This window comes from Gopherus flavomarginatus, chromosome 5, assembly GCF_025201925.1.
Source record: "Gopherus flavomarginatus isolate rGopFla2 chromosome 5, rGopFla2.mat.asm, whole genome shotgun sequence".
Taxonomy (NCBI): domain Eukaryota; kingdom Metazoa; phylum Chordata; order Testudines; family Testudinidae; genus Gopherus; species Gopherus flavomarginatus.
The window spans coordinates 65,855,157-65,868,898 of record NC_066621.1 but is presented as its reverse complement, the minus strand read 5'-3'; the positions used below and the strand labels follow the sequence as shown (position 1 = coordinate 65,868,898).

The 13,742-nt window shown below is 45.0% G+C and overlaps 1 protein-coding gene across 1 annotated transcript in view; it reads left to right on the top strand.

Annotated features, from left to right (window-relative positions):
• Positions 1-7,433: 7,433 nt before the first annotated feature.
• KIAA1549L (KIAA1549 like) overlaps positions 7,434-13,742 on the top strand; it is a 228,887-nt gene continuing 222,578 nt past the window's right edge. The window contains exon 1 of the mRNA XM_050955195.1: positions 7,434-7,828. Coding sequence (XP_050811152.1) covers positions 7,612-7,828 — 217 coding nt within the window. The 5' untranslated portion in view covers positions 7,434-7,611. The remainder of the gene's footprint in view (positions 7,829-13,742) is intronic.

Below are 13,742 nucleotides of genomic sequence, written 5' to 3'. Positions count from 1 at the left end.
TCTATAGCAAACCTTCCTCCCCTTGCAGGGAATAAGGCTCCTGCTAACACTCTCCTGCTGCCCTCTGGCCATGCTGTATCACACATCATAGAAAGCAATTAGGTTAGTCAGGCGTGACTTGCCCTTGGTGAATCCATGCTCACTGTTCTTGATCACTTTCCTCTCCTCTAAGTGCTTCAGAATTGATTCCTTGAGGACCTGCTTTGTGATTTTTCCAGGGACTGAGGTGAATCTGACTGGCCTGTAGTTCCCTGTATCCTCCTCCTTCCCTTTTTTAAAAATGGGCACTATATTAGCCTTTTTCCAGTCATCCGGGACCTCCCCCAGTCACCATAAGTTTTCAAAGATAATGGCCAATGGTTCTGCAGTCACATTTGCCAACTCATTTAGCACCCTTGGAGGCGGTGCATCTGGCCCCATGGACTTGTGCTCATCTAGCTTTTCTAAATAGTCCTGAACCACTTCTTTCTCCACAGAAGGCTGGTCACCACCTCCCCATACTGTGCTGTCCAGTGCAGTAGTCTGGGAGCTGACCTTGTTTGTGAAGACAGAGGCAAAAAAAAATCATTGAGTACATTAGCTTTTTCCACATCCTCTGTCACTAGGTTGCCTCCCTCATTCAGTAAGGGGCCCACACTTTCCTTGACTTTCTTTTTGTTACTAATATACCTGAAGAAACCCTTCTTGTTACTCTTAACATCTCTTGCTAGCTGCAACTCCAAGTGTGATTTGGCCTTCCTAATTTCACCTTTGCATGCCTGAGCAATATTTCTATACTCTTCCCATTTGTCATTTGTCCCATCTTCTACTTCTTGTAAGCTTCTTTTTTGTGTTTAAGATCAGCAAGAATTTCACTGTTAAGCTAAGCTGGTCGCCTGCCATATTTACTATTCTTTCTACACATCGGGATGGTTTGTTCCTGCAACCTCAGTAAGAATTCTTTAAAATACAGCCAGCTCTCCTGGACTTCTTCCCCCCTCATGTTGTTCTCCCAGGGGATCCTGCCCAACAGTTCCCTAAGACAGTCAAAAGTCTGCTTTTCTGAAGTCCAGGGTCCGTATTCTGCTGCTCTCCTTTCTTTCTTGTGTCAGGATCCTGAACTCGACCATCTCATAGTCACTGCCTCCCAGGTTCCTATCCACTTTTGCTTCTCCTACTAATTCTTCCCTGTTTGCAGGTCAAGGAGAGCTCTGCCCCTAATTGGTTCCTCTAGCGCTTTCCAAAAACTTCCTGGATTGTCTGTGCACTGGTTTATTGCTCTCTCAGCAGATATCAGGGTGATTGAAGTCTCCCATGAGAACCAGGGCCTGTGATTTAGTAACTTCTGTTAGGTGCTGGAAGAAAGCCTCGTCCACCTCATCGCCCTGGTCTGGTGGTCTATAGCAGACTCCCCCCATGACATCCCCCTTGTTGCTCACACTTCTAAACTTAATCCAGAGACTTTCAGGTTTTTCTGCAGTTTCATACCGGAACTCTGAGCAGTCATACTGCTCTCTTACATATGTAACCCTTCTGCCTCTCTGAGCTGGCAGCAACAAGGGCCGGGTTCAGTATCCAGGGGTTCCATTTCAGTAACACAAGGCATAACCGGCTCGAGCCCCCACCCAGTGACCTGGGACACTCACATACCACACACCCCTGGGCGCCTATAGGAGGCAATACTTCCCCTCTCGCAAGCACAGAGTCTGAGTGTAGCAAAATCTTTTTAATAAAGGAAGGAATCAGTGTGGCATCCCATTGGAGAAACACCACAAACAGGGTTATAATACAAACCATAAACAAAAACCCACCTGCAAGTATGTTTGGCAATGTCCTTTTTCCCCTTAGGGTTTTAAGTCCAATCACCCCAAAGTCCAACAACCCAAAAGTCTCTGGTCAATGCCACCCCAGAGTTCGAGAGTTTATCTGTAGAGGTCCCTCCCCCCAGCCTGGGTAGAAAGGGGCACCTTACGTGGTCCGGGGCCAACTGCCCTGCCTCTCTGTGGGTTCTGCTTCCGCCTTTTCCACAAACTGCTCCGCTGTACCAGCCGCTCCACTCTGCTCCTCCAGCCATCATCACAAACTGCTCTGTTCCACCAGCTGCTCTGCTCCATGAGCTGCTCCACTTCTCCCTGCAAACTGCTTGGCTCCGCGCGCTCTGTGGGCCGCTCCACCAGTCCCACAGCTACTCCGCTCTGCCAGCCGCTTCGCTCCACCAGCTGTCCCATGATCCGCTCCAGCCACCCCCACAAACTGCTCCACTCCACCAGCTGCTCTGTTCCACAGTATAGCTTCAGGCTCCCCCACTAGTCAGCACAGTACTCAGTGCTCTCAGCTCAGTAATTTCAGCTCTTTAGTGATTTCAACTCTTAGTAATCTCAGCTCATAGTAGGGGAGCCCCAGTGCTAGTGCACTATTAGCCCAAAGTGAGTTCAGCTCAGTCACCTGTATCTAGATTCTTAAGGGAATAAAAAATCAACTCTGACATTCCACAGTGGAGAGAGGAGGGGGTGGAACTGGTGCTTTTGGCTCCACAAGGAGACTACACCACCAGGCACAGATACCTGTCCCCAGCCTCTCTCAATTCACTGGGTTTTGGAACCCATGTCCCTTGTCTAGCAAGTACCACCCAACTGAGGTTGAGTCATTTCTGTCACAAAGCAGTCTCACAGCTCGGCAGCCTGGGATGGGGTAGGCGTGCCTATGCAAATACACTCTCTGAAATTCTTTCCACCAGATGTCAGGGTAGAGCTCATCCTTACTCTGCTTACACATACAGTGCAACTCCTCCACCTTTCTGCCCTGCCTGTCCTTCCTGAACAGTTTATATCCATCCATGACAGTACTCCAGTCATGTGAGTAATCCCACCAAGTCTCTGTTATTCCAATCACATCATAATTCCTTGACTGTGCCAGGACTTCCAGTTCTCCTTGCTTGTTTCCCAGGCTTCTTGCATTTGTGTATAGGCACTTAAGATAACTCACTGATCATCCTGCTTTCTCAGTATGGGGCAGGAGTCCTCCCCTCTTGCGCTCTCCTGCTCATGCTTCCTCCCGGTATCCCACTTTCCCACTTACCTCAGGGCTTTGGTCTCCTTCCCCTGGTGAACCTAGTTTAAAGCTCTCCTCACTAGATTAGCCAGCCTGCTCTTCACTCTTTGTTAAGTGGAGTCCGTCTGCCTAGCAGTCTTCCTTCTTGGAACACCATCCCATGGTCAAAGAATCCAAAGCCTTCCCTCCGAGACAACCTGTGTAGCCATTCGTTGACTTCCACGATTCAACTGTCTCTACCTGGGCCTTTTCCTTCCACAGGAAGATGATTAAAAACAGCATTTTTCTTCTTCATAGTAAAGTTTCAAAGCTGTATTAAGTCAATGTTTAGTTGTAAACTTTTGAAAGAACAACCATAGCATTTTGTTCAGAGTTGATGAACATTTCAGAGTTATGAACAACCTCCATTCCCGAGGTCTTTGTAACTGTGAGGTTCTACTGTATGGTACTAACTCTTCTTCTTGAGGTGTCTCTATGGGTGCACATGTGCCTCTTATACCTTTTATTGCAGATTTTCATTAGCAAAAGTTAGAAATAATCAAAACAACACAAGAAAGAGCAAACTAGATATCAAGTAGAAGGTACTATACACAGAGTACCACTAGAGGGCTCTGCACTAAATACATGGGCTAGAGCTAACCCCTGCAGTGATGAGTGAACTAGCCATTACAACATACATAACTGTAAGAACCATTCAACTTTCATCTTTTCTGTGTGGATAATTACTAATATTCACCAGGTGGAAGCTAATTCTGGATAAGATGAATTAGTGATTTGTGGAAAAACTGAGTAAAATAGCACAAAGGGGACAAATTAGCTATTGCATAATCATATAACTAACACTTCAACTGTACCAAATTAGTAAAACAAATATGTAATTTCACTTATCAGTATTGCAAGGATCTGGGGATTTGCAGCTGCAGGTTCCCATAATTGGGGTCTGTTTTCCCTTCAGACTTGATCTGTAAACATTCAACAAAGAGAACTCCTCTTTCCTTCTGCTTTTAAAACATATTATTGTAACAAGGAGAAAATAGTACTTTCCTTTACTTCAAGTACTTTTTTCCCCCATTTAGGAAGCAATCCTATTTCCAGGACCTTGCAATAAGAATTATCACTATTTCCCCCAAAAGCATCTTTCATCTTGTTCCGCACACACCATAGCTACCACTGTATTTAGGGGAGGCCTCTTGACCCCTGTAGCCCAGTGGCTCACAACCTTTCCAAACTATTGTACCCCTTTCAAGAAGCTGCTTTGTCTTATGTACCTCTAGTTTCACCTCACTTAAAAACTACTTGCTTACAACATCAGACAAAAAATATAAAAATTTCACAGCACATTACTGAAAAATTGCTTACTTTTTTTTATCATATAAAATCAATAAACTGGAATATAAATATTGTACTTACATTTCAGTATATAGTGTATAGAGCAGTATAAACAAGTCGTATGAAATTTTAGTTTATACTGACTTCGCTAGTGCTTTTCATGTAGCCTGTTGTAAAACTAGGTAAATAAAGATGTGTTGCCATACCCCATGGAAGACCTCTGCGTACTCCTGTTGAGAATTACTGCTCTAGCCTCCTTACCATTCACTCACACTACCTGCTGACAGCACTGCTTCTTCCCCTCTGTGTCAGGGACAGATTTAATTATAAGGCTATAAGAGCTAGTCTACACCAGCCAAAGAAGCAGGCTGGCACGTGGGAAACTACATTCCCTTCCACATAGCCTGAAGGAGAGGACTGGCCATTTCTGCTGTGGCTGCTACTGGCTGAGCTACCCCTACTGCTGTTACTGTTGCTGGGGAAATGGGGAGTGATGTGGAGCCTTTCCCCAATGGCCATTCCACCTACTCGCCCACGGCTCCTGCCCCTGAGACCATCTGCCTGCTTGCCTCCACCTGCCTACCCTGGAACTCTTGCAACAGAGATGCTATTACAAGCATACATGGGTGAATGTACTCAATCTTGGGCTTTCCCTCCTGTTCCCTTCCTCCCAGTTTGCAGTGAGCTGGTGGGCCTCTGCCCACCCCTTACTGTTTACTATCTTCCCTCACGTCCATGTGTCTTCTCCCCAATTGGCTGCCTGTCTCTGCTGCCCTCTCTTTGTTGTTAGCTGCTTCCCTTGCCTCACCCAGGACTTCCCCCTTATTGTTACCTGCCTCTCTTGCCCTGGAGGGCGGCCTTCCTCTTGCCACATTGTTACCTGCCCGGCCCCGCCAAGGCCACCTTCTCCATATGCTGTTTGGTACTGGCCCTGCCTGAGCCCCCTCTCCCCTTAATATTTGGTTACTTGCTCTGTCTCTTGCTGTCTAGTACCTGCCCTTCCCAGACTCTCCCCTCATTATTTTGTATTCTGTTTCCCAGCCCCTCCCCCTCCAGCTTTTTGCTGTTTGTTCCCTGCTGTGTCCAGTCCTGTCCAGTTTCCTCCATACACCTGAGCTTCCTTACACTTTTCTCATTTTTATGCTTTTTCCTCTTGCTATGTTGGTGTCTGTCATAGTGATTTGAGGTGCTCTCTCACCTTCAGGTTTTGAGTCCTGACTTTTCAGCACACCCTGTTCTTCCTGGCCTGGATGGAGAGCATAGCAGATTTTGCAGTCTGAAGTATAAGGCTCCTTAGGTGAGTACAGTCCCTGGCTGACTTCTTCTAGTTCCTCACAGGTATTTTGTACTTGTATGTGAAGTTTGTTGTGGTGAAAGATTGAATGAAATCCTGGCCCTATTGATGTGAATGGCAAAACTCACATTGCTTTCAATCAGAGCCAGCATTTCTGAAGCCCTGTCTACAGAACAGCAGTAGAATACCATTATTCCATTTAATGACATCAGTGACTTGTAGTTTAAGGGGTGAGTTTACAGATCAGTGTCTATCCCTTTTCATTACTTGTTCAAAGATTGATATTGCTGGTGGTTCTATTTAGACACATGACCATTAGATTGAAGCCATCAATTAGTTCCACAGCGGCCAATGAACTCCCATCCAATTGTAGTAACTTTAGATTCCTACCAACTTTATATCACTGCCAAAGGAATGGCATTTGAATGAATAGAGCTGAATTCATGTGTTAAAAAAATAAAAGAAAGCTGCATCCTGGTGCCTGCACATAATAATAAAGGTTATGAGAAAGACCAGGCCTATATACTGAAACTGCAATGAGTGGGATGTCAACAGGATAAAAAGAAGTTCGTGTAGCTGCCTCATTCATTCTTCTGGCCCTGTGCTTGCACCCACATCATTTTCAGGTTCTTGTATATTTTTTGTTGTATTAAAGGTTAGACTCTCACATTTGGGCTTTAACAGGTTGAGACCTTTGCTGAGAAAGTCAGCTGTAACCTCTTCCTTATCCTCCCTTAAGTTATAGGGCAGGATACGGTTGCAAATAGATTAGTAATCTCAGGCCTGGTCCACACTACGCTGTTAAACCGATTTTAACAGCGTTAAATTGATTTAACGCTGCACCCGTCCACACTACACTGCTCTTTATATCGATTTAAAGGGCTCTTTAAATCGATTTCTGTACTCCTACAAAACGAGAGTAATGCTAAAATCGATATTACTATATCGATTTAGCGTTAGTGTGGACGCAAATCGACATTATTGGCCTCATTCTTTTACAGTAGCTACCCACAGTGCACCGCTCCAGAAATCGACGCTAGCCTCGGACCACGGACGCACACCACCGAATTAATGTGCCTAGTGTGGATGCGGACAATCGACTTTATAATATCTGTTTTATAAAATCGGTTTAAGCTAATTCGAATTTATCCTGTAGTGTAGACGTACCCTGTGACCCATTTCTTTGTGCTGTTTTCATTGAAAATGGTCACTCCTTGAGGAGAAAAGTTGTAGTAGTACTGCTGGCTGTAGGGAAATACTAAAAAACGAACGAGGAGGGAGAGGATAGTCCCAGCACAATAGTCCCACCAGGGTGGAGGAGAGGCGAGGGGAGGCACTTGGCTGATTCACCACAGGGTGCTGTGCCCCCCCCCCTTTCATTGGGCAAGGGCTCCGAGGTCGCACAGAGAAAGGGGGACCTGCTCTGAGGGAACTGGTCCAGGGCGTTAGGAGAAAAACACGGGTGGGCCAGAGCGAGCTGTGTCCGGGTTCTCGTGGCTGAGGAGCCCAGAAGGGGTCCCCCTCGCCCCAGCAGCGCCGCCTCCGCTGCTCAGCTCCGGCTCAAGAGCTGGGCGGGAGGGAGGGAGGAGGCGGTGGCTGGTTGCTACGTGATTCCTTTGTCGCTGCGGCGCCCTTGCCTGGCTCAGCTGCACGCGCGGCTCAGCCCCAGAGCGGGAGCCGGAGCCGGAGCAGAGCAGCCAGCGAGGGGCACCGGCGCCGCGTCCCCCTGAACCCAGCGTGGGCAGCCAGCGCTGGCCGGGGAGAGGCGCGGGCGCCATGGGGTCCCCCAGCTGCAGCCGCTCCTCGCAGTCCCTGCCCCGGCTGTAAGGCGGCGGCGCGGCCCCTCTCCTGCACCCTCCCCCGGAGCCGGGGGGCCATGGCCAGCGGAGCTCCGTGAGCCGTGGGACTCCCGGGCGCTTCTGGACGCAGGGAGCGGCATTGATGTGTGAGCCCCACAAATGGCTCTCGGGGAGGAGGGGGCCGATCAGAGGTGTGAGCATCCCGGGCACCTGGGGGACCTGTTTGCCGCCTCTCTGCCTTGGGCAGCTGGCAGAGCCCTAGGATGCCCTGATCGGCGGAGCTCCCAGCCACCTACCAGCCAAGGGGCCATCTCCAGGGCTGTCATGCTGATTGGGGTGATCCTAGCCCTTTTCCAGAGTGTCCAGGCTGAGCAGGGTAAGGAACACGCCTTGATCTTTCAATCCTCTCCGGAGCGGTGCACTGAGCAGGGACCACTCTTTCCGGGGGGCTGGTTTCTTACACGGAGATGGCTGCAGGGTGTATATCCATATTTTTGTTACAAGGTACTGCTGTGTCAGAAACCTGCCTTCGGAAGACGGTACCATTCATTGCGAGGATGGGTCTGCAGGGCGGTTCGGGTTTGATTTAAATAAAAGTTACAGCTACCTGCGTATTAGCCGCACTTCACTGCAATGGAAAGGGATCTGTTATATTTGGTATATGTCTATAATACTTTGCTAAGGGTGAGATAAACGGATAACTGAAGTCTAAAATATGTAATCCAGACTTCCTCCTCCTCCTTCCAGCAGAGGTTAAATATAATGGAAGAGAGGCATTCTATCTGCTTTTCTTCTTTTGTTGTAGAAATCCTACACATAAGGAGCTCTCTGGTCCATTTTAGTCAGCACAAGACTAATATCATCCTCTTTTCCTGTGGGACAATCTGCTACTATTAGCTCTTGTACCTGGCAGGGAAAGAGAGACTGCAAGAAGCTTTTGTTAAACTACAGGATCGTTTCCTTTGAGGGCCGTTTTGCGGGGGCGGGGAGGGGCAGGTTCTTATGACAGCTGAGTGTAAAGCAAATCTCAAATGCAATTTAGAATTCTAAGTATGTCTAGGTTATATTTTTCTGATTTTCTTGACAGTTTTGGAAGTCCATTCTACATTCTTTAGTTTTGATAGTAATAATTTTACTGGTTGGCCTCAATGCAAGAATAGTTACTGTTTGGAAAGAGAGTGGGCATGTTTATTGAGTGGTAATTAGATGTATCATACTAACATTTCAGACGCCAAGAAGTGTAAATCTAAGGCTATGCTAATATAGTAGAAGTAGACTAGTACCGATATAAGGCTAAATTAGTGCCCTAGCTTTAAAAAAGAACACAAATGTATACACTGCCCTATTTTTGACAAATCTCTTATTGCTTACTGTATTTCTGTTGCTGTTTCATGTTTAAATGGTAAAATGAATACTGTAGTTGGCTAACTAAGAGGTCATTCCATTTCTTTGATAATGAGCTCCCATATATCTACTTGCTTTTAGAATGAATGTACAGTAATTGTGTGCAATTGATGTAGGGTATGGCTATAATGTAACACAGGTTCTAATTTACAAATTGTGAATTTAAAAAGAACCAGTGCTTCATACTTCATTACTTGCCCTGAATTTATAAATACTGTAGTTTGATTTATTCGTGTAAGATAAATTATTCTTTGTGGTACAGGATTGGGGGAACTAGACATTTTTCTTTTCATCTGTAAGCATCGTACTTGACAACTCAGTCTACGTTTCATATTAACTCTCACATTAAGTCTAAATTAAAAAATGAAATATATCCACTTTAATACAGCCCATCTTTCATGACTAAATTTTTAATTTGGGGAAGGCAATGGGATATGATACATTTTTCTTCTTAAGGTCCCTACATCGTTTGGTTAGTAGTCAACAAAAGTATTTACAATACGATTGCGCCTTGATCACCTTTGTGAAATGATAATGAGCTTGCCTTTATGTATAATATTTAATTCAGAAGAATCCCAAAACATTTGCAAAGCTATATATGAATCACATTGCCTGTAGTGAAATAAAAAGCTGGTAATTTGCCAAATAGCATACAGCAAAGCTACCTAACAGCGGCATAATACAGGAAGTGAAAAATACTGACCAATACAGGGGAATTTTAGATAGGTCATAGAATATAATTACCTAAATTGGAAATAGGACAGGATTGGGGGTCATTAATAAAAAAAGAAACTGCACTTTAGAGATGATACGTAATTTTGAAATGAAGCAGTTGGAATATAATTAAACCTATTGTAATTAGTAGCGCTTTGAGTGAAGTTACAAATACAACATCCTTAAATTTATATGGATTTATGATTAATTTATTTTATTGTTATTTGAATAATTTGTTTAATTTGAATTTTCATCAGCATAAAAGTTTCTGCCTTCCATTTAGATATAGGGTGTGAAATCTTGGTCTCACTGAAATCAATGGAAAAACTCCCACTGCCTTCAATAGGGCCAGGATTTCACTCCAGAATACTTTTTTTTTTCTTATGAGGGTTCTTGAAACATTTTTCTCCTTGTTAGTTTATAAAATTCAACCAATCAGATGCTAATACATATGTAGCTTTGCACTTGAATAACAGATTGAATCTAATGTAAATATGTGCAGCCAAATTATCTGTTGGTGTAAATTGGCTCAGCTCCATTGACTTCAGTGGTTGTACCAGTTCTTATACTAGGCCCATCACTGTTATCTGAGTGACTTCCAACGGTGCAGTAAGCAATGTAACTATTATTTGTCATGTGTTATTCCTTCTCCAGGCTTCTCCACAGGGTGGGAAATTTGCACGTGTTTTCTTTTGTTGTTTTAGTTTATGGTTTGTGTATGGCCTTTTGTGTATGAAGGCAAAGAGGTGTGTTTTGTTCATGGAGGGGAAAGAAAATGTGGTCTATGGTTGCTCTGAGGTCCGGAGCAATTCATAAAGAAGAACTTTAGTTTTGTGAAAGTAGAGTTGGTTTTTAAATAGTGGTTGTGTCCTGAGGGTTGGTGATATGGGATTATAGCTACCAGAAATGTGTGTCTCCGCTGACCTTGGTAGAAAATGTAACATGAATTAATTCCCCTGCAAGGAACTCCTTACAGCAGTGTTTCCCAAACTTGGGACGCCGCTTGTGTAGGGAAAGCCCCTGGTGGGCCTGGCCAGTTTGTTTACCTGCTGCGTCTGCAAGTTTGGCTGATTGTGGCTCCCACTGGCTGCGTTTCGCCGCTCCAGGCCAATGGGAGCTGCTGGAAGCGGCAGTCGGTACGTCCCTCAGCCCGCACTGCTTCCAGCAGCTCCCATTGGCCTGGAGCAGCAAACCGTGGCCAGTGGGAGCCGCGATCGGCCGGACCTGCAGCCGGGGCAGGTAAACAAACCATCCTATCCCGCCAGGAGCTTTCTCTATACAAGTGGCATCCCAAGTTTGGGAAACACTGCCTTACAGGATCAGTCTTTCCACCTCTATGCTTGTACTGAGCCAAACACAACAGGGCCCCGGTGTTGAACAAAGCCTTAGAGAAAGCAACAGATCCAAAACTCTCTTGTGTGTAGGTAAGCTCTGTCCAGGTGGGAGAACATCTGGAGCTGTTTGCAGGGACTGCAGAGGGACAGGAGAGACCACGGGCATGCTTCCAACCCAGGGTACTCACTGGAGGGAAGGGGCTTTCCCACCTACTCTGCAGTGTGAGGTGGCAAGGAAGAACAGCTGGAGCTATCCAGGCTGGAAGAAGGGCCCACTGGTCTGCAGTGGTGGAGCATATTGGCTGAAGCATTTGGATTGAGGGGTTGCAGCTGGTGAGCACAGGGGACATGGAAAAAAATGGTAATTAAGAAGAGTTGCCTTTTTCATTTTGCTGATAGTTAGTCTGTTCAGTTTAGATGGTGAGCTTGTCATGGGAAAGGCCATGTCTTCCCATGTGTTTACAGAGCATTAGCCCAATGGGTCCCTACTGTAAGTAATAATAATTGCATAAATAATAATGGCCCGGTGCCCCTTAATATTACCTGGAGCTTTGGTTCAATGATTCAGAGAGCACAGTCACCTGGTGAATTGCCAGCACTATTCTCCATAGATCTGAGGTTTTCTGTGCATGTCTCCTGTCTGAGTACTGAGTAACTTCTGAGAACAAATGAGATCACTGCCCAAATTGGCATATCTGTAAGTATATCTCAGTCAAAGTTCTGGTAGATAGGTGTTCACATCACAAAAGCTGCCATCAAAAATGGCGCCTTTGCTGCTAACCTCAGTGAGCATGCCAAGGATTTCACGTGCATGGTGAATGAGCTACTTTCTAAATGCTAAGGTAGTTCCTCCAGTGCAGAGCTGACACACATTACTGAGGTACTGTGGAAAGTTTGCAGTGTCACTGGCCATACTATCCTTTTTCTCTTAATTCTGTAGACCTATCAATCCAGCGTTTTTCGTGAGCATTAAACTACTAATTTCTTTTCCTGATAGATGATGTTTACTGGTTTTGATAATTCAAATAGAACAAAATGTATGTAAATGCTTGTCCTAGGAAAATGAATAGCAGAGTTGGAAATTAACCAATGAAATGTTATTTGCAAAGTCTCAAATCTTGCCTCATTTTAGCCAAAACACAGTAGAACCACTGTGGTTCTGCTGCATGGGATGGAGGAAGTAGGCTATGGGAAGCATGTGGGGAGGGGGGTCTATACATCTCTGGGAATTGTGCTTCTTTATGTGGGTGCATTAGAGGGCACGATTGATGAATACATATTACATAAACCTGGTCCTTGTAGACTGAGAGTCCGAAAGGAACACATTAATTGGTGTAAAGCTAGATTACTCTTGGTGTTTGTGTGGGGATGGAGGATTTGAGATATCTCAAATAAATTAATATCTAAATAGGTTGTATGATACCACATCCTATGTAGGGAAGGACAAGTGAATTATATTGTAAACTAGGGTTACATGTTTAAAGTATGTCCATGTTTACATTATTAATGCCCCTACATCTAACTGACTTTGGGGTATTGCTTTTTTGGGACCTCCAGTATTGTGCTTGACTTAGTATCATAAATTCTCTTAATTTTCCACAGTGCTGCATTTTGAAAGTCCCCATCAACTTATGCTTGGAGTCAGACTGATGGTGGCAGAGAATGCTGCCTACTCATTCTATTCCCTCAGTAGCTGGATGTTTCTGCTGAAATGATGAGGACTGAAACAGTTAACAGTGCTTACATTTACTCATAGACTCATAGACTCATAGACTCTAGGACTGGAAGGGACCTCGAGAGGTCATCGAGTCCAGTCCCCTGCCCTCATGGCAGGACCAAATACTGTCTAGACCATCCCTGATAGACATTTATCTAACCTACTCTTAAATATCTCCAGAGATGGAGATTCCACAACTTCCCTAGGCAATCTATTCCAGTGTTTAACTACCCTGACAGTTAGGAACTTTTTCCTAATGTCCAACCTAAATCTCCCTTGCTGCAGTTTAAGCCCATTGCTTCTTGTTCTATCATTGGAGGCTAAGGTGAACAAGTTTTCTCCCTCCTCCTGATGACACCCTTTTAGATACCTGAAAACTGCTATCATGTCCCCTCTCAGTCTTCTCTTTTCCAAACTAAACAAACCCAATTCCTTCAGCCTTCCTTCATAGGTCATGTTCTCAAGACCTTTAATCATTCTTGTTGCTCTTCTCTGGACCCTCTCCAATTTCTCCACATCTTTCTTGAAATGCGGTGCCCAGAACTGGACACGATACTCCAGTTGGGGCCTAACCAGCGCAGAGTAAAGCGGAAGAATGACTTCTCGTGTCTTGTTTACAACACACCTGTTAATGCATCCCAGAATCACGTTTGCTTTTTTTGCAATAGTATCACACTGTTGACTCATATTAAGCTTGTGGTCCACTATGACCCCTAGATCTCTTTCTGCCATACTCCTTCCTAGACAGTCTCCTCCCATTCTGTATGTGTGAAACTGATTGTTCCTTCCTAAGTGGAGCACTTTGCATTTATCTTTATTGAACTTCATCCTGTTTACCTCAGACCATTTCTCCAACTTGTCCAGATCATTTTGAATTTTGACCCTGTCCTCCAAAGCAGTTGCAATCCCTCCCAGTTTGGTATCATCTGCAAACTTAATAAGCGTACTTTCTATGCCAACATCTAAATCGTTGATGAAGATATTGAACAGAACCGGTCCCAAAACAGAACCCTGTGGAACCCCACTTGTTATACCTTTCCAGCAGGATTGGGAGCCATTAACAACTACTCTCTGAGTACGGTTATCCAGCCAGTTATGCACCCACCTTATAGTAGCCCCAT